The sequence below is a fragment of the Nipponia nippon genome, unplaced genomic scaffold, assembly GCF_047370975.1.
Source record: "Nipponia nippon isolate SJK-2023a ecotype South Korea unplaced genomic scaffold, ASM4737097v1 scaffold_2, whole genome shotgun sequence".
Classification (NCBI taxonomy): Eukaryota; Metazoa; Chordata; class Aves; order Pelecaniformes; family Threskiornithidae; genus Nipponia; species Nipponia nippon.
In genome coordinates this window covers 120,599,936-120,620,343 of record NW_028262336.1, presented here as the reverse complement: position 1 = coordinate 120,620,343, position 20,408 = coordinate 120,599,936, and the positions used below count along the sequence as shown (strand labels likewise).

At 38.8% G+C, this 20,408-nt stretch overlaps 1 protein-coding gene across 6 annotated transcripts in view; it reads left to right on the top strand.

Moving 5' to 3' along the window:
- Positions 1 to 20,408, top strand: part of FAT3 (FAT atypical cadherin 3) — a 323,469-nt gene that overhangs the window by 173,141 nt on the left and 129,920 nt on the right. For all 6 annotated transcript variants that reach the window (XM_009470374.2, XM_087758042.1, XM_087758041.1 and 3 more), the window contains exon 3: positions 15,142 to 15,203. In XM_009470374.2, the coding sequence (XP_009468649.1) occupies positions 15,142 to 15,203 (62 nt within the window). The remainder of the gene's footprint in view (positions 1 to 15,141; positions 15,204 to 20,408) is intronic.

The following is a 20,408-nucleotide window of genomic DNA, read 5'->3' as shown; positions in this document are numbered from 1 at the left end:
ATGATTTTTACCCACTTTTTATCCCAGGAAGGAGTCTCAAAATTGCTCACATTCTTAAAACACAAACCTGAGAGAGAAGAGTTTTAAATGTGCTGCTGCTATGGTTTGCACCAGTCTTCAACGTGTAGTTTTATTTTTATAGCTAAGATTCCCTACCTGTAAAATAGAAGACATCTGTTTAACCCATGGAGGAGTTAACCTCATACCTCACACAGGCTTTTTGTGCTGAATTCATTGACATTTATGAAGTACAATGTAGTCTTTGTATGCTAGATGTAGTTAAAGAACATGATGTGGAGGTTCTTAGATTTTCCTGGATTTTGTTTTTTTAATTATTTTAAAGTGCCTGTTGAAAACTATAAAGTCATTGAGAAATGAAGTTTTATTTCCAACTTTATAAAACATGTTGAAAACTATGGAAAACTGAAGTAACTTACTGTTGGTTTGAGTCCTGTGTCTGAGGCTGTTTTATTCCCTTTAGTACCGAATAAAAAAATTGTAACTGATCTGTAAATCAACCCTTTGATGCAGTAAAACTGCCAGAAACCAAAACTGCTCTGGCTCAAATGATAGACACTTATTCTGGCTGACAACTTATACTTTTAATTGGAAGCTACAGCTTTTGAAATGAATTGGACAGGGTGAAATCATCACAGTCTTAGATGTAGACAATGACAGAAGCCAGTATGTTCAGTTCTCTTCGTTGAGGCTTATAACACACAGAGAAAGCTGCTGATCTGACTGGATTGCAATTGAAGATATTTGCCCTTCACTGAATAATGAGCTTGCAGTCACGTTTTGCTGGAATAGGTTCTTTGTACAAACGAAACTTAAATCAGAAGAAAGTTAAATTTCATTTCTTACTCTCCGATCAAAAGCTTCATGCTTGAGCACCTTGTAGGGAGGAACATTAGGCTCACATTTCTGTAATCTTATTTGTTATTCAAGATTTGCTGCTGATAGCTTAAACTACTGAAAAAAAACCCCACCCATACAGCTTTAAAAATGGAAAATTGATTCATTTTCACCACTTTGCAAAGCCTTTCATTATAAAGAGGGAGCAAAGCAAGTAGAAAAGAACTGCATGCATCCAGAGTCACCAAATCTTTCCACTTGTTCCCAGGGCTCGGACAACAATGCCGCTATGAAAATAGCTGTGAGGAGGAAGAGCATGCTGGGTAATGAGATGCAAATGAGCACACCAAGCATCCCACTCTGCTTCAGAGCCTTTGTATTCAGTAGTGCAATAACAACCAGCTTTTGAGTCATGATAGGTTAGCACAGAATAGGTTTCACAATGGGTGTGTGTATTATCCTCATGGTTCTCCTCAGCTTGTGGTCAGCAGGATAGTTAAACGTGGCATCCATTTTATTGAGAAGTCGCCTAGATTAAAACTAGCTGACATATGAGTGTCACAGTTAAGTGTAGCAAAACTCAATGCGAGACCTTGTGAAGGGAGAAGGGCATTTTATTTTATTTAACTTGCTCTGTAAGTTGGTTTTACCTACTCACACTGTCACACCCTACACACCAAGGCACATGTATCCAAGTGCTGTGGCCAAGATGACTCGTACGGGAAACCAAACTCCTCGCTCTGTCTCCTGGGTTCTTCTTAACTGAGAAGGAACTGAGTTTTGGACAGTTCTTTTAAAACATTTAGGAATTAACAGTTATCTTTGCACCTCAGTCTTGCTTACTTCTGCCTCTGTAAATCATTGCTCACTTTCTTCATCTCCTCATCTTGGATATCTTTAGGACTATCTGTCTTTCCCTTAGGATGACAGTGTAAGTGATGTGCTGTAACCTTGTTGCCCTCCTCCTGTTACCAGACCACAGGTCTTCTGCTGAAAAGTAGTCATTACTAGGACCTTATCAGAGCTCTCTGCTAAGATGTAAAAAGCACATTCATAGAATCATAGAATACCAGGTTGGAAGGGACCTCGAGGATCATCTGGTCCAACCTTTCTATCACAATCTAGATGAGAGGGCTCAGCACAATGTCCAGCTGAGTCTTAAACATGTTCAGCATAGCGGAGTGAACCACTTCCCTGGGGAGATTATTCCAATGATTGACTGTTCTCATTGTGAAAAATTTTCACAGAATCATAGAATCATTTAGGTTGGAAAAGACCTTGAAGATCATCAAGTCCAACTGTTCACCTAGCACTGCCAAGTCCACCACTAAACCATGTCCCTAAGCACCACATCTGCATGTCTTTTAAATACCTCCAGGGATGGGGACTCAACCACTTCCCTGGGCAGCCTGTCCCAGTGGCTGACAACCCTTTTGGTGAAGAAATGTTTCCTAATATCCAATCCAAACCTCCCCTGGTACAACTTGAGTCTGTTTCCTCTTGTCCTATCGCTTGTTACTTGGGAGAAGAGACTGACCCCCACCTTGTTACAGCCTCCTTTTGTTCCCCAGGGTTCACCTGTTTAACTGCTGTCAGTCATCTCCTTGGTTTACCAATATAGAGCATTCTTTAAAACCTGGCTGTTGTTTCTTCTGGTGCTTTCACACACATACATTTCCATTCCTGTTTCATCCATATCCGTCTCAATATTTTTGATAGGGATCTGTACGAGAGGGAGGTAGCTAAGAAGGAGACTCGATTTACTCAATTGGAGGGATTAAGGAAGGAATAGAGGAGTAGCTTCGATTGCTCCTTGGGCTCACAGTTCTGCCATGCAGGTCTGGGAGGACCTCAGAGCCCCATTTGTGTGACCAGGAGAGAAGCACAGGTGAGGCCTGGATCAAGTCACACACATCCCTCTTTCAGGTAGGTCAGCATCATTATCTGGGGCCTTCAGAGGGTGAAGAAGTAGGATATGAGGACCTATGCACTAACCAAGCGTTGAAAGGAGACGGTAGAAAGTAGAAAGAAGATGAAATAGGAGAGGGAGTATATCAGCAGTGATGGATCAAGACAGCAGGGCTGGGCTTCAGGTAGGAGAAAGTAAAAAGCAAGTGGTGATGTTTGTCCTTGCAGCTCCGGCACCTCCAGCAGCAGCTTGCCACAGCCTCTGGATGCTCCTGCATCTTCTGTCCCAAAAGCAGTTCCTGCAGTAGCAGGTCTCCATCCTCATTCATTAGATGATGAGTGACCCTTGTTCCTCTGTCATCAGCCCCATTGGTGGCAAAGATTTGCTTAATACATGCACTGCTTTCAATCTCCTCTTCTCCTCTGCTAGGATTGATGCATGTTCACATCCTCCCCCAACGTACATCTCATTCCTCCATCCCCTCTGTACTCTCATCCCAGTCCCTTCAGGTTCTTCCCGAGTCACTCTGGGAGTTATAAATAAATTGGTGCCGTTGTGTAAAAGCAGCCAGCAGGGATGGTGTTTGGAGTGCTGCTGAGAGCCCTGACTGAGCATCTGAACATGGGGTCTGCTTGCCCTCTCCCCACTCCATCTGCCTCTGCATGTGGAAGGAGTTCAGCCTGACAATGCCACCTCTCACTTGGTGTCAAAGCAAGAGAGAGCTCTTTGCAAATAACTGATTCTGCTCCTCTTCCTCAGCCGAAGATTTGTTGGTACCCAGGACCCACTCTGTTGCTTCTCTGCCCTGACAGCTGTTGGCAAGGCTGAGATACTGGGCTGGCTTTGCAGAGAAAAGCAGCTACTGCTCATGTTCTAGTTTTACTGTGCATTTTTGCTATTTGTTATGTGCTGAGGTACTGAAGTGGGGGGTCAGAGCTAATACTGTATTTTACCCATTGATAACAATTTAAATAAATCCCTGCATAGAGAAGTAAAAAAAAAAAAAAAAAAGAAAGCAGAAAACCCTAGAAAGCAAAGGAATTCATTTCAGTCTTTAAAGAAATGATTTTCTTTACTTACTTAACAATAAATTTTGGAAAATATTGTAATAAGCCAAATAAATTTTGGCTTAGTGCTGTTATGGCTGAGCTTTATGAGGTTGTTAGTTAATAACAATATCTTACTCTTACACAAGTCATTTTTTCCTTTATAGATCACAAGGCACTTTACAAAGAAAGATATCAATTATCCCAGTTTTATGGAAGGGGAAAATGAAGCATGGGACGTAAAATGTCTCATGTAAGGTTACAGACCAAGATAGAGGGTGAGCTGGAAACCAAGCAGAGGTGTCTCAGTATGGTTTCTTAGGCAGGAGACTACCTTGGGAAGGGCAGCAGATCTTGACAGTGCTGAGGTCTATCTGTGAGTTGCATGTCATGAAACAAGGCCATATATCTTTTCTATGAGGCTTCTTTCCACAGCTCTGCATTCTGCCTCTGGATCAGGAAGGTCACCTCGCCGATGAATCATTTTTTTATTAGAGATGAAGATGAGATCGACTTGACCTGGGGAATCTGCAGTTAGCACAAGGCGCTGCTCTTCCAGTGCTGTGGCTTTGCTGAGCTGGAGACAATTCCTGGTAATGAAGGATCAATGCCTTTCTTTTAAGCACAGTTGGGAGAGAAGCGGGGTTGTTTTCCTATTGTCAAGAACAGCACTCGGTTGAGGGTGTGTGTGGAAAAATGCAAAATCACTTCTCTTTGAAAGGTAATGAGGGTGTCTAGATTAGGAGGAAAAACTGACAGCTGTGCCCTGCGCACTCCCCACACCTCCTCCACAACTGAGAAAGGAAAATACAAGGACTTCATCATGCTGTGACCTATGCATATGTTATACAAAAGCGTACATTGGAGACTTTTTATTATTATTTTTTCCTTCCTTTGTTATTACATCATAATATGCCAGAGAAAGAGATCGAACAATAATTCATGATGTATTCAGGCCTAAGGTGCAGAGTATTTGCACAGCCCCTTTCCACTGAAAGTGACACCACATACCCCCACCGTGGATGTTATGTAAGTCTTCTTTCTTGCAAACAGTGAAATTAATTAGCATAAATTATAACCAGAGTCTAGTTAGACTCAGTTGTCGCTTTTGCAGAATTATGAGGCCTTTGTGCACAAAAAAATTAAAGAAAATTGTATAATGATTATGTGTGCTGGTTACTAAGCTAGCCACCAGTTATATATATTTATAGCCATTCCTGCCAGTAATAATTATATGCTAATTATAACCCAAATAGAATTCTGTAATTTCTTCCTGAAAATGAAAGCGATGCAGGGGGATGTTAAAATCTGTGCTGAGGCATCATATTAGCAATTAGGTTTTTAGGCGGCACTGCATTTTTTAAGGGAAGAAAACAAAAGAAGATAAGAATGCTATTTCTATTCTTATGTATTCATTTTGGACTAAATAAAGGATTTGAACTTGAAAAACTTCTTATCCCACAAACTGTGAACTTCCGTGTGAAGTGTTTTAGGAGAGCTAAGCCCCTGCATGACAGTCCCTCAAGGGCATTTGCTCAGCTGTTTCAGAGCATCGCAGCCCTAAGAGATGAGTCAGGCTCTAATGACACCGCAGAGAAATTGCCCATCAGTTGTTCTGGAGGAGCCAAAGCAGCTTGGGCACTTTGAGTATTATCCATCTTTTAATTTAAAAATTGCAGCTGTGGATTGCAGACTCTGCGTGTTTGATGGCGGCTCCACCACCCTGCCCCTGAGGGATTGTTTTTGAGGGGAGGCTTTTTGGGGTTGCAGGTTGAGCACTAGTTTCATCTCACCTAAGTTCAGGCACTTCACTGAGATGCCTGAGGTTATTTATGGTCCAAAGCGACCACAATCAGGTGGTGACTGGTTTAACACAGGCAGGTTTTCAAACTGTGTCCTGCTGTCCAGAGCTGTTCAGAGTTTGGCTTCTTCCTGGCCAAACCCAGTTCACTGCCATCACTCTCTTAGCAAGTAAGAATGACTATGATAATCTCCACTCCAGAAACGTGAAAGAACTGGCACCTTAAATTGTACTCCTGTAGCAAGTAACTGTTGAGGGGTATTATCAAATCTGGGAGTTGAACCATACAAGTGGGAGATAACAAATATAATGTAAGAGGTAAAGAGCAGGAAGACAGGGTGAAGAAAAAAGCCTTGCAGTCACAGAACTATTTGTCTGACCTCTGTCATCTGCAAGACTTTAAAATGTATTTTGAAAGACAGTATAATTAAAAACATGGAAATAAATAGAAAATGGGGTAAAAGTGCTCATGGGTTTACCAGAAGATGTCATTGATAAGATAAATGATGTTCTAAGAAATGTTCCCTGTGTCATCTACATGGACTTCAATAATCTAGTTGATATGGTTGCACTCCAGAATTTATGAGGTATGAGGACAGGGAGATTAATAGCCGAATTGATATGTGCATATGGGTCTGGCTAAAGAGGAAATAAAAATGATGAGTCTTGAAAGAGGAATTTGCATGCTGAAGGGCACACATTAACAGATTATTTGAACTACTGGCTAGACAAATTATCTTGTTTCGTGGTTTCTTCAATGATGCTGGCTTCAAAAGTGGGAGTTTGCTCCAATCCAGAGTTATCAGGCATTGTCCAAGCAGGAGGGGTTGTGGGAAAAAAGAAGAAATAAAGGTTCCTTGAGGGTTCAAAGAGTAGAAATTCATCAGCAGAGTAAATGAAATAGTGCATTTTGGGGACTAATAACAAGATTGCCACTCTCTGCTAGACATGCATCCACTGGAGGCTGCTTTAGCCAGTCTGTGTAGACATTATCTGGAGCACAGTGTTCAGCCTCCATCCATCAGGCTTAGGAGGGATGAGGGCTGGAACTGCAATGCGAGAAGAGCAATGGCAAATTCATTAGGTGAGAGGAAGCCAAAGGAGCTTGGCTTTTTTAGTTGACCAAAATGAAGGTGTAAATTGTTCATAAACACAGTCTGTCTGGAAACCAGGGGCTTTCAACCATGCAGTCATGTTCCCAAACAGCCTTCCAGGAGGAATACGGGGAACAGCAAGCCTGGCCACTTTTAAAATGGACATAAATATTTAGAGTGGTGAATTTGCCTGCAGTTGCTGAGGACTGCGCTGTCTGAGTTTTGAAGGGATGAAAGGGAGTCCCTCCGAGTCCCCTGTTCCACCAGGATGAACAGACTGGCACACCATATTGTCATTTTAAACAGATTCTAAGGACAAAAAAAGCCATAATCTGCCTTTAAAGGAAAGCATAATCCAAATTCTTCATTGAAGTAAATGTTTGCTGTGCATTTTGTGCAGAATTTTGATATTTTCAGCAATAAGCTGAGGGAACTCTTAACGAGAGACAGAAGGGACAACCAAAAAGGAATAAAAGGGTTTTGCTTCAGCTTCTCCTTTTTTTTTTTCCAGACATAACCACACATTAGAAAACGTAACTGTTTTTAAAAGCAATCATTTTTTATATGTAGCTTGTTTCAGAGAGGTCGTTTCACTCTCATTGTCACCTCAGGAAAAACAATAAGGCAGCAGTCCTCCACGTAATTGCACTGGCTCGCCTGGTGGGTTCTCTTTCTTGTTCAATGAAGTATCATTCATTTAGATCAGAATACAGTCTTTCTAAATTAGAGGTTTACATGTGTAATTATATAAAATGATATGTTTGTTTACATCTCCAAGTAAAATGCACATCGTTTTCTATCATTTATCGTTGAAATTCAATTTCACTTTGTCGATCCCTAATTTATTGCAGGAGATGAATGTGCTGTTAGAGTGTTTACAACGCCTCTCACTGCCTGTGGGTAATAAAATTACACTGGTTATTGCTATTCATTTTGACATTTCAGTGGTTAGGAATACGCAATAGTTTTACTTTCCTGAATATATGGTGGAAAATCCTTATGCTATTTATTGCATCTGCCTTTTTTTTTTTTTTTTTTTCCCATCTAATGTCCTAAATTTACTTTCAAAGAGTAGCAGGACAGTTAACATCTGATAGCTGTATTTCCGAACAGCTGAGTACTCCTTCCTGTGTTCAGTATATGTATGGAAAGGCTGTGTTCATACCTTTGTGTGTACTGGTAATAAATATTTGAGATGTCTAGTAAACTCATCAGTAAACCCGTACATTCCCATATGAATTTCTGCAAATTCAACCTAGGGGATCTGGTGAACGAGCAGTGTGTATAACCAGTCACTGAATTTATGGAACATTTTTGGAAAAGCAGTGTTTGTTTTACTTATTCCTTTTGTCTGTTTAACTTGATGGGTTAAAAGGCCTTTATTTTCAGCAAACTATCCCAAGGCATTTTTCTCCCCAAGCAGAGCTTTTAAGGGTAACTCTACAGAATGTTTACTTTGATATCTTCATCTGGTTTTCTTTCTGTATCCTTGTTGCTTACAGCATTTGAGAAAGGCAGACTGGGAACTGCATCCACTTTGGACTGTGACAAGTGCATCAGTGTTGCAGGATGTTCAGAGCATCTCATGGGGCACAGTAACTCTGCCGAGAAAGCTCTCTAATTTTATATTCTTGTTTCCGTTTCAGAATTGTTTTCTTTGAAGATGAGGATTGGTGTCTTAATCAGGAGAAAGTTTCCCCCAGCAACCAGGGACTAGAAAGCTTTGAGACGAGACCTTGGCTAATCCATCCAGACCACCTCTGTGTGGGTGTGATGTATAAGCCCTGACATATATGGTCCTGTGCTGCCTGGCTGTCCTGGTCAAAGACCCTAACACTGCGAGTGGAGATGGTGTAAAGCATGTACTGCTATGACTCACAGCCAGGCAGTATATTCTGAGGTATCAATCAAACCCTGTGTAATAACCTGAAACCCCTAGTCATACTTCTAACACATTCCACGCTTGTATTTTTTTGATGAAATGTTTTTTATGAATATGCATAGCAGGAAAAAAAAAGGTGATTTAATAATGGACAGTAAAACATGCAGTAAATTGTATCCTGTTAGTCTTTTGCCAAGGAAGGGGAAGACATTGCTTTCCTACTCACATTCCTATCTCTATGAAGACACTCAGCTTTTGGCTTGAAACAGAGGAACGTATTGGGCTTCTTTTATTTTAGCCTGCTTGTTACCTGTCATATACTCCTTTCATATTTCATCTAAACAAAGTTTGGAAATGAGAAACTAATAAAAGAGTTTGTTATGTTTTAAAAATTTATTCTTTATACCATAAAATTTGCAACACTTCCAGAGACAGCAGTAAAACATGCTGTTTCTCCATACCAGATTCTGTTCTCTTTTAAGCAGTACTTCAGGAAACAGCTCAGGTAAGGTTATCCATCCACAGGTTGAAGGAAAATAATTTAATTTCATAAGGAGAAGGCTATTGGAACTCTCCTTGGCTTCATAGCCATATTAGGGAAATTCAATCTGTGTTAGAAAATAGCCTGTGGTGAACTGATTTTTGGTCCCTAAGTGCCATTGTGTTGAAAAATATGTGAATTTCTTCTAAGCCAAAGGTCAGTTTAGTTCACTATCACACCTACAGCTGTGGGCTGGTCTGGATGTGTGGACAATAAGCAGCAGAAGAAGCAAACCCACAGGAATGTTTCCCTCTGTGTACTATTGTCCAAGCTATCCAGTGCTTAGAAATTTCCTCTGCCATAGGCTTCACATTTAACAGCCCTTGGTGAATTTTTCTTCTGTGGCTAAGTCCATGAATTAACTTGTTTCTAGCACAAATATCTCAAATAATGCATTTATATTGAAAAAATGAACATTGGTAAACCTCAGAGCTAAATATACCTCTGTAAATATGTATATTTTAGGATAATTTTTAACAGTTACCTCATATGTAAAGTGTCACACACATACATATACATACTGAAAATATTTGACTATATATGGTATATATGTATGTATTTGTATAGCATGGTCTATCAACTCAAGCACACACAGACATGCAGAGGTTTTATTTGTATGAGGACCCTTCTGTGAAACAAGAGAGCTAACTGAAGGCAGAACATAGGTTATTCAGTTGGAAAATCCTAATTGGCAATTGGCCACTCTAATTAAAACATTGAAAGCAGAGTTAGAAGGCAGGTTCACATTTGTCCAGGTGCCATCACCCTTTCTGACTGCAAGAACGGAGGCAAAAAATGCCTTGAGTTTTCTGGAACAGAAAGTGTTAAGAAAACAAAGAAACGCTTCACTTTTCCAGTGTATAAATTAAGGCTTATGTGCATAGTCTACTCTGGCTGACTAGTTAATAATTTATGGAATTTATAAAATAACGTTGTCAAATAAATACATGATCCTCATATGACAATTTGGGCTAGTGCGGTTTTGGCATTATTTCCCCCATCTTTGGTTGTCACCTTCACTTTGATCAACATCAAATTCAACTAAGATTTGAAAGTTGCTATTTGCTTTTACTGTGTCTGCATTTCTCAAGATTCTCACCTTGCTTGCATATTATCCCACATTTTTTGTCAAGTTAATAATAAAAATAACCATAAACATAAGTATCTCTACTAGCTTTAGGCCATCCTGTAAAATGTATTTATATTTCCAGTAGTGTACAAAACAAACTTTGATAAAGATTGGCAAAAATGTCAAAATTCAAATTAAATTTTGGAGCTCTGGTAGGATTACATGGCAGTATCACAACCTCCTGAGAAAGGAATAATTTGGATATGCAAATGGAAATACAGTTACTGAACTTTTTGAAATGAAAGATCTTGGCCTCAAATTATATTTGACTATAAATTTGTTTGCCTGGTTTTGTTTATGTTAAATAAGTTAATAATTTTCTGTGCTTTTTCATGTATTCTTGACTAAAAATAAAAATAAAAAGATTGCATTCATCCAAGAGAGATTCTTAGCTAGCATAAATTTACAGAGCTTCTTTGATTGCAGTGGAATTGCGCTAGATTGAGCCTATTACCTGCATATCATCAGAGAGCAATGTGTACTTCTGGGTATTCCTCAGATATAGACATTTAGCATACCCACATGTTTAAGCATCCAAGCAGAACTATTGTTCAAAAAAATACAATATATCACAAAAGACTCAGTTTGAGACAGAACGTTATACCACTTTTGAATAACAAAGCATACCTTAGCTGACACAATAGAACCAACAAGCTGCTGCTCTCTCTTTCAGGTTTGCTGGCTTTATTATTAATAAAGATGCAGTTTTCTACAAAAAATATTATAAAGCATTAGTCATTCTGCTGAATTCATAACTATTCCTGATTTTATGTCATCTTCAATCATCTGTACACACGCACAGAGACACACACACGTGTGCATCCACACACACATACCTGCTATTAATTCTAAGACATCAGACTTATGATCAAGTTACCATTTGCTAATAACTTACATTTCCACATTTGCACTCTAGTAACTGTATACTTCATTCATTGCAAATGCAAAGTAACTCATGTTGGTTTCGATCCCTTTCCCTGAACTTTTTTTCTTTTTTTCACTTTGCATCTGCAATGTGCTAAAAGCATTATCCCAAGCATCAATGCTAAGTGTTGCTCAAATGTCTTGAGCACATCTCTGAGCCCTAATAACTGCTGATTTGTTTCCAAGATGATGCATTGGCTGAAGATTGTATAGGCTGATGTATTGGTTAAAGTGTCATGATTTCTTAGTCTTGGTCCTGTTCTTTCTTCTGTGCAGGGTGAGCTTATTCACCTTCCAGCATTTCCAAACTCTGTAACAGGAGGAGAACAATAATTGTTCATTTATTAGGGTGAGAAAAGTACTCCAATAGCAAAAGTAATAGGTATTGTAGAAAAGCAGGTTATATAAGAACATATAGTTATCTACAAGCTGAAATATTGGGTTAAGCAATGTTTTGGAGTTTCACAAAACAGTTTATTTATATGGCTTGAGGAACAGATGTACCAGGATACAGAGAGAGATGTTTTAACTCAGAAAGTCAAAGAAAAGTATGAAATGCTGGGAACAGAATCACATATCCTTGCTTGTAAGCTGATGGTTTTATTGTCAATAACTTTTCTATCAGATCCAGTTTTCCTGTTCACTTTCATGGCTGTTCTTAAAGAATCATCACAGTTATAAATATCTCCTGCCCTTAGCAGGACCATGGTGTTTCCCTGGAAATTTGAGAGAAACCATTTGAGAACTGTGCTATGACTTTTGAAGCTTGTTAGTGGTTTTGACTATTTTGTGAGAAATGCGTGCTGTATTTCCCAGCTGGCTTTGGGCAGTTGTCCAGATGTCTGTGCCTAGAAGAGCTATGGCACATACTGAAGACGGGAAAAAAGAAAGCGTCATTTTTGATCATTGTCCCCTTGTGATTTTATATCATAACCAGCATGCAGCCTAACATAATTTCTTTGGGTTTATTTTTCTCTGTGAGTTACTTTCTTTAGATAATGCCTTTATACCATAACAGAGTGTGACAATTTAATACAGTTGGAGAAGAACTAAAACTGGGATATATCCTCTTGTGCAAAGCCAAGTTTCTCTCAGTTGCCCCTGTATCTCAAAAATAAATTCTACATCCTGCTAAATATTACTATTATTATGTATCTCTGGCATGGAGTACTGAATACAGGAGGGAGGGACACAGCAAGGTTTTCATAAAACCCATTAAATTAATTTCTTTGAGACTGGAGTGGTAAAGCTGTGTTTAGTCTTAGACATAACTGGAATATATTTCTTTTTTCAGTTTTGATGATTGGTCTTAAACAGAATTCCTTGGAATACAGTTTTATAATCTGAAAGGACCAGATTCACATCCATACTAATATGTGACCATAATTAAATAAATATTAACATGAAGTAGTTGAGATCTGATTTTATGTGTAGTCATATTTTAAACAGTAGTGTTGTGTAATGTGATTTGTCTGTGACTTCAGAAATGTATGTGGAAGTGAGCAGCCAGGAGACTGCAATGGGCCCACCATGAGTGTCGTATGGGAGAGTTCCTCAGAGAACAGGAATGGAAACTAGAGGCCCCATGACTGCACACATAAATAACCAATTATTTCTATAGAGTATTGTTACAACCTAATGAAACTGCCCAGAACTGTCTTTAAAGCAAAAACAACTAGTTGTGCTAGCACCATGCTTCAGGATCAGGTCTGCAGAACTGATGGTGATGCTCTGGTTACCTGCCCTTTAGGACCAGATGTTAAGTCTGGGTGATAAATCGGTTAAGATCTGCTACATTTAATATATAGGCAGTTTTGTCGTAGAGATTTGCCATATGTTCACACACCTCTTTTAGAAGGAAATTCAGGTCTGAAGGTACTTTGACCATTATTGCAGTCCAAAAGGCTCTACATTGAAAAAAAGGAAAACAGAAAAAAAAAAAAACCCTTTAGTGATAACAGTAGTTTTGTGAGGAGAAGCAGTAGTAGTAGTACTAGCAGTAGTAGTACTAGCAGTAGTAGTTTTAGTTTTACCAACGAAAGACAAGTGCTATTCATTCTGACAGTAGTGATATTCAGTTTCAGATGTTAGCTCTTGCTCTTCAAAAGGAATATAAATTCGTCTGCCTGAAGAAGATGATGAGGACAGAGACCTTCTATAATTTACAGCTAGACATTTCTTGTTTAAGAAAAAAGTAGGTGGAGTTCATAGTGGCACATTAGGAAGGAAGAAAGTGGAAGATGCTATAAAAATGAGCATATTCCTTACCGTGGTTAGGTTGTGCTTGATAAATATCCATAGTGAATCATGCAAGTGATAAACAGGGATATTTCCAATTTGCAATTTTTACTTTTTCAGTCTATTGGGGCTGAACTTCTTTCATAATTAGGAACTTCTTCCCTATATCTTTGCATTCTCTCTCAACATTGGAGGGGATCTTGTGTGCAAGACAACAATTTGTCATCTGTGCTGTCATGTCTGTTTAAACTCGTGCAGTGAGTAGATGTCTCCCATATGGTGTAACTGTTTTGAATATTTACAATTGTTCAATGCAGGCAATACCAGTTGTTTTGGTTTTTCAGCCTTTTGCCAGCACCAGGTTCTTCCATGTAATTATAATGACCGACTCCGGTTTCTGTGAGCTCCCCTTGGGTGTCGCTTCTGTGGTCTAATAGATCTTGTAATGAATCTGAAATATTGGAAGCAGAGTAGACTTTCCTTTATTCATTTCATCCCATTACTTCAAGTAATATTTCACCCCTTCTCACCAAAATAGATAAAGTGATTACTCCAAGGAGAAGGCAACAGTGTCTGAGGAGCTGTAGCTGTAGAAGCCTTCTGGGACTAGAGATGTTACATAGGTGTAAGATGTTGCTGACAGGTTTTTTTTTTGAAGAATTTAGGGTCATCATGGATTTGTGTTTAGACATTTAGCTGGTCTGATTAAATAAGTAAGTATAATAGGTAATCCAGGGAGTATTCATTTTCTTGTCTTCCTTGGTAATCTTAGAGATGAGGAATTCTTGAGAACGACTTTGTCCACTGGCATTGTCTCCAAAACCAGCTTTATCTCTAGGACAAGTTGGTCCCTTTACGCTCATCAGAATCTATCACAAAACAAGCACATGATGCATTTTCCTATCCAAAGAAATGTTTTGTATGAGGGAAAACTCAAATCTGCCCTTTAAATCTCTAGTGAGAACAGAATAAAAAACTAAGCTCTGTTCATAGAAGATATGCATTGCTTTTCTTGAGGGAACTTTGGAAGTGTTTCATTTTGTTTCCTTGGTATAAATCTCACAAGAGGTTAATAATTTCTGAAAGTACATTGCTTTAAAAAATGATATCTTGATCGTCCTCATGTAAAAGGGTACTTTATTTTAAAGACTCAATTTGAGCTTGGAACAAATTGATGAAATTGTAGTACAAAACCTTTAATGCATTAGAATGATTACATTTGGAAATCATTATGTATACAAGTAGTTATTACAGAAATAACCTTCTTTGTCAAGTATTCTTGGCGTGGAAGTAATCAGCATCCTATCCCATTAATTGTTTGAGAACTCTGAAATCTTTAATGAGGTTTTTTGCGGAAGGATTTCAGTCAAATGCAAATGATTCATTGAAGCACTTAATCATAAGACAAATAGTGATTCTTTAGCAAGTTTTTTTTAGTCACTGTAATAAATGTAGCATGTTAACTGTAGATACCCAGCTAACTGTTTCTCAGTTACTTTTCTCGTAGCATTTTTCTTTAAAGATTCATTGTTAGTCAGAAAGTCATAATGGCTGCACTGAGAAAGAAAATGCTTGACAGATGTCAAGAAATCTGTGTCTGATATAGCTTCAAATAGATTTTTTCCCTTTGAGTGTTTGAAAAATGAATTTATTTCTTCTGGTCGATAGAGACATATATTTTTCAACGGGTATTGACAATCAAATACTATCCTTTTTTCACAGGTCTGATTACAACAACGTCAAGAAAATTGGATCGGGAACAGCAAGCAGAGCATTTTTTGGAGGTAAGATTAAGTGGAAAATATATGTTAAAAGGTTAACTGATTTTTGTAGTTTAAAATCACTTATTCCTGTTGCGGGAGAGTGGTGTTCTCCCTTCTCTCGATGTATGACAGACTCACACAAAGCTGGGAATTGCCTGATTATACAGAAGAAATACTACATTTTACAATTCATAAGCACAGGAAAAAATTGAACAAATATGCACAGCATGTTTTCCCCCTCTAATCTGCTTCAGTTAAATCTTTTATTCTCACCCTTAAATTTAATTTGTGACAGAAGTTTAGAATACCCAGAGCAAAATATTTTTTTTTTAATTGGTGGAATCACCTCAGCCCTGCCAAGATTTTAAGTCTCACAGGTTAAACATATTTCAAGTTTTGCATCTCAGATCTAACATACAAACTATTCTTTTGGATGAAGGCAAACTTTGACCTTGCTCACATTCACTGATCATTGGAATACATTAATAATTTCTTAGCTTTCACTTATTGGGACTAGCAATGACAATTTTCAAGTTAAAAATTGCCCTCTAAAAAGAGTGTCTGAACCATTCCCTTGGCCCTTAGATGAATGTTTCTCTTTATAAGTAGCTCACATATGTTGGATATGGAGTGATATGCTTGTAAACTACTGGTTTTACCACATGTGTTTTCTTTCACATTGCTGTACACCATGCTGTGTTTTTTTTTCCCTTTGGGTAGAAGATCCTTGACTCTGTTCTCTTGTCCATTTGCGAAATAAAGAATTCTTGATTCGTGTTGGTACAAGTAAAAAAGAACCATATTGTCCCACATAATCAATCATTCCTACTATGTTTTTTAGGAAATTCTCTTCAAATCCATACAAGTTAAAAAACATCTGGACAAAATAGTTCCCAATGCAATCACTCTCTGGCAGCAAAATGTAGTAAAATATACTTTTGCCTATACCATGGTTATTTTTGCTTGTTAGAAATCCCAAATTATTTTAGTTAGTGCAGAACACAGCAGAGAAGGGTTAATTTATTACTGTACAAGTTTGGGGGTTTTTTTGTTCTCTATAAATCACTGCAGATTCTTACACATTCCAGGCCATAAATAAATGGAGGGAAATAAAAGGATTTTCCCCTTTTTAGGATTTATTAAGTTGGAAAGTTAGTAAAGTAATCATGTGTTCCAATAACTGCAAGCTTTCCAGTTTATATTGTCAAAGATCACGAACTGAATGAAATTGGCATTGATTTTGAAATATATCTATTGATGAGAATCTTAGGTCTGTAAGTCTCTTTTGCATTTATGTGTTTGCCTCAGAGACCTCAGTGAAACACGCCAAATTCACATTTGCCAGAGGATTCCCATACAGATGGGGAAATGTTACTACTAATAGCAAAAAAGAAAAATAATTACTTACAGGAATTAGGCTTTAGTCATCAATACAAGTTAATATATTCCTTCCTCTGAATTTTATCTTGGTTGAAAAAATAGCCATCTGCAAGATTTTGAGGACTGAAGATGCACTAGAAGGACGTTGGTGTCATAGGGTGCTCCAAGGCTTGCTAATGGGGAGTGAAGTGGAAGGCGGGCTACAGAGAAGAGAAACACCTGAACAGGGTGTTCTGGAGAAGTGGGGAGAGGACCACAGTGTTGTGAAACCCACCTGGGAACGGTGTGCGGGAAAGGGAATCGGACTGTGGCAGGGACACAGCCCCGATGGCCAAATTGACCCTTTGAGCTGCTGAAGAAGTTTTGACAATTGCCGCCTCTTGGGAGGTGCGTTCCTGGGGATCCGAGCAAATAAGCTGCTGGGGATCCGGAGCCAGGCTGGCCAAACTGTGCTCATTCTTGTGGCACACTCGTAAAACATTTTCTAAAATGCCTGGCTGTCTCTGTGTGTAATTAACCCCCTGGGAAGGCCTTAATTGCCAAGACAACCATGGTCTCCCAGTAGTACAGTATTTCCCTTCCGGCTTCATTTCATACGCTTCTTCCAGTAGTCTGTCTGGTATAAAAGAGAGCAAACTTGGCTCCCTTTGAAAAGCTCTGATTAGTGCTTAACCTGGCAACCCTTGCTCCCCTTTGCTGAATGCGTGTGTGAGGCACTGACAGACCTTTCCTAGATATAACTTTTTAATTATTTTTAATAAGCCTGTCTTTTCCCTACCTGAATTTGACAGGGTTGCTATACCCATAATGGTCAGTACTTACTGAGCAAATTCCATTACTAACAGTATTTCCACCTCTTTCGCAAAAGTTGTTAGGAAAACGAGGTGAAATAAGATGGCAGATAGTCATTGTAATTGTGTGTAGTGCCAATGCTCGTCTCCAGACTGCCACCTGTGATGGCTTAGGGTGGCTCTTCTGGAGTTGTCTGTTCCTGTCCATATTGGAAGAAACATGAATTATGGACTGGATGTGTATTTTTAAGGCTGCCATGCTTAGGAAAGGTGAATCTAAGTGACTCCCCTTGTAAGTACACAAGAAGTCTGTTGCAAAGTAAGTACTGAGCCCAGGTCAGTCATGCATCTCTTCTTTCTTCCTCCTTTGATTATCTTCTTTGGAGGTATGGGCCTGTGTCCGTGACAGTGGACGTTTAACAGTACCCAAGGCTGCTGTCACAGGACTTGCACTTACCAGAGAGTCTGTGCCAAAGTGAGTGCTGAAACGTGCCTAGACCCTGAGTTAAAAGATGAATGAAGAAGTCGGAAATAGACTCCCCTTTATAATAATTGAGATTTTTTGTTTGGTTTGGTAATGTTGTTTGGGGAGGGTTTTTTTTGTGTTTTGGGCTTTTTGGGAGGAGGAAAAAATATTTCTCCCAGATTTTTCATTGATTGTGGCATTGTCGTTGCTATTTTTTTCAGCTCCCAAGTTGAGGGCTTCATTTTTTTTTGACGCATTTGTAATGTCTTGCAAGGCAGCACGTTTTATTCAGTGCTTGTTATCAGGGAGAATTTTTCTGCTTAGGTTTAAATTGGATGTCACTGGGTTTTATACAGGATAGTCTCTTGCTTTTAGTGGATTCTTATTAATGAAATGGTTCTGCCTGAAATGGGAAAAAAATGACTGCTTGATTACATTACTTTCTCACATGAAGCAAGCCAAAAGCATTTGTTAAATTAAAGATTTAACAAATCTTTAAAAGATTCTGTAGTTGAGATGAAGTATTTAAATATCCGTCTGAAACAAGAAAGGTAATTCTGAGATTTACCTTCTTGCTTTGCAAGCAAATTAAATAGCAATGTATTTCCAAGTAAGGTACAACTGCAGGTTTCAGGTGATCTGTCTTTATTCTTGTTCAATAATGTCTTTATCCTCTTTCAATAATTGGACACGTCATCCTCTTCTTTCCTTCTTTTACTTTCTTCTTCTGGGTATGTGTTGTCTTCTAATAATTTCTATGTTAACACTTAACTCTATCTGCTCTTGTATTGTGCTAATTTCCTAAAAAGAAGAAACTAGAAGTGGAGACTATTAGTGGAGTTTGAGCTATGGAAAAACAGAGAAAATAGTCTGTCTGCTTTTTCTGCCCACATTTTTTGTAGGTGCCTCCTAAGCCTGGTCTGACAGCTTTACAAACTCTAGTGATTTTGCTACGTGATTTTATGCAAACAGCTGCTGGAGTGATGGGTGTCCAATAATAAGTGTAAAAATTAAACCTTTTCATGCAGGATCTCCATCCTTGTGTTGTGTCAGCTGATTTTGAGATGTTCAGAATATGAATAATTCCTGGTCTGCTTTCCAGTGTACTTGTGCAGCTTGATGGGAGAGGATTGTTGAATGCAGGCTACAGTTCATTGCCTTGCACATTCAGCCCGGAAAGTAGATCCGAGTGCATGCTTTCTCACCCTGAATGGTTTCTGAACACACTGTTGCAGATGCTGAGTTACTTACGCCTCCAGCACGGAAAGCCTCTGCAAAACGCACCCACTGCTGGGGAGTTCAGTTTGCTTGGAATTGCTAGGGCAAGATGTGTCTTTAGCAAAAGAATGAGCCAAAAGAGTTACAGGCTTCAGTGTGCAATTCTAACAACAGTCTTTGAAACTTATGATTGGAGGGATAAATTATCTGTAGTGAGAGATGACCTCTTCATCCTCTTGATAGCGGTATATTGTAAGTTGGTGCTTTTAAAGTGCTGAGGCTATTTAGTCTCTTCTTCGTGAGTGCATGTGATGCAGGCTTTTAAGTCATTTAGCCAGTTTTGAAAATTGTATCCGTAGTATCTCTCTGTTCCTCCAAACTATGTTTAAATTTACCACTGTAGATTCATTCACAAATTAACTTTTAACATTTGTCATGGTGGAAAACTTGTCTATTCAAAGCCTCTCTAAAGAATAAGAATAGTTGCTGATAAGCGTGGTCAGAACTTTAAATCTCTTCAAAAGTGACAAAGCAACTGAAGACAATAGTTTTAAAAATACTGTTACAACAGCCTTAGCCTTTCAAGGTCCGAGTCATGTACCATAATTAATGAGGAGGAGAAGTGGGAGCAGAGTATTGGCTTAGTGCGGCTAATTTTTAGCCAACTTAGTACTATCAGAATAGTAACAGTGCCTCTCAAGTGCCTTGCTTTTGTCACAAATCAGTATATACAACCCTCATCAATCTTCCTGCTGTGATGCTTGAGCATAGCTCTGAGAAGGGTGTCAGTAACGGTGCAAGGCATTGTAATGAAGATAAATTGGTAAATCTGATGTGAGTGTCAAAATACATGGGCTGAATGAAGCATATTGGTTTCTATTTACTGTAAGTACACTAACAGGGTGCAATAAACTGTATTACATGGTATGTATTTATATGCAGTAATTAGAGGGAAGCATAATAATCTGCTGTAATTGTAGCCTTCTAAAAAGAATTCAGATTTCCACTCATTTAATGGGAAGGTGTAATTGTGAGGGGAATTTTGATGGAGGGACTCTCATTTTATTCCACTTGGAATTTGGTCTGGAATATCACAGAGGAAATTGCTGCTGGAAACCTTATGGCCACAGTTTGCAGAGGAGAGTGGGGTTAAAATATTGAAAAGTAGCATTTTAAAATAGCTCTGCCTTTCAGTTCTTCCCACAAACACCACGCTGGTGGTTCAGCGTTGGACTGGTGCTGCGTTCTCTGCCATCCTCCTCTTTTTCTCCAGCATCTCCCACGCAAGACTTAACAGATTTAACCTTGTTTTGCTTTTGAGCCTATTCAGTTAGGCTGTAGCCTTTGCTAGTGGTGATGCCTGAAGTCAGT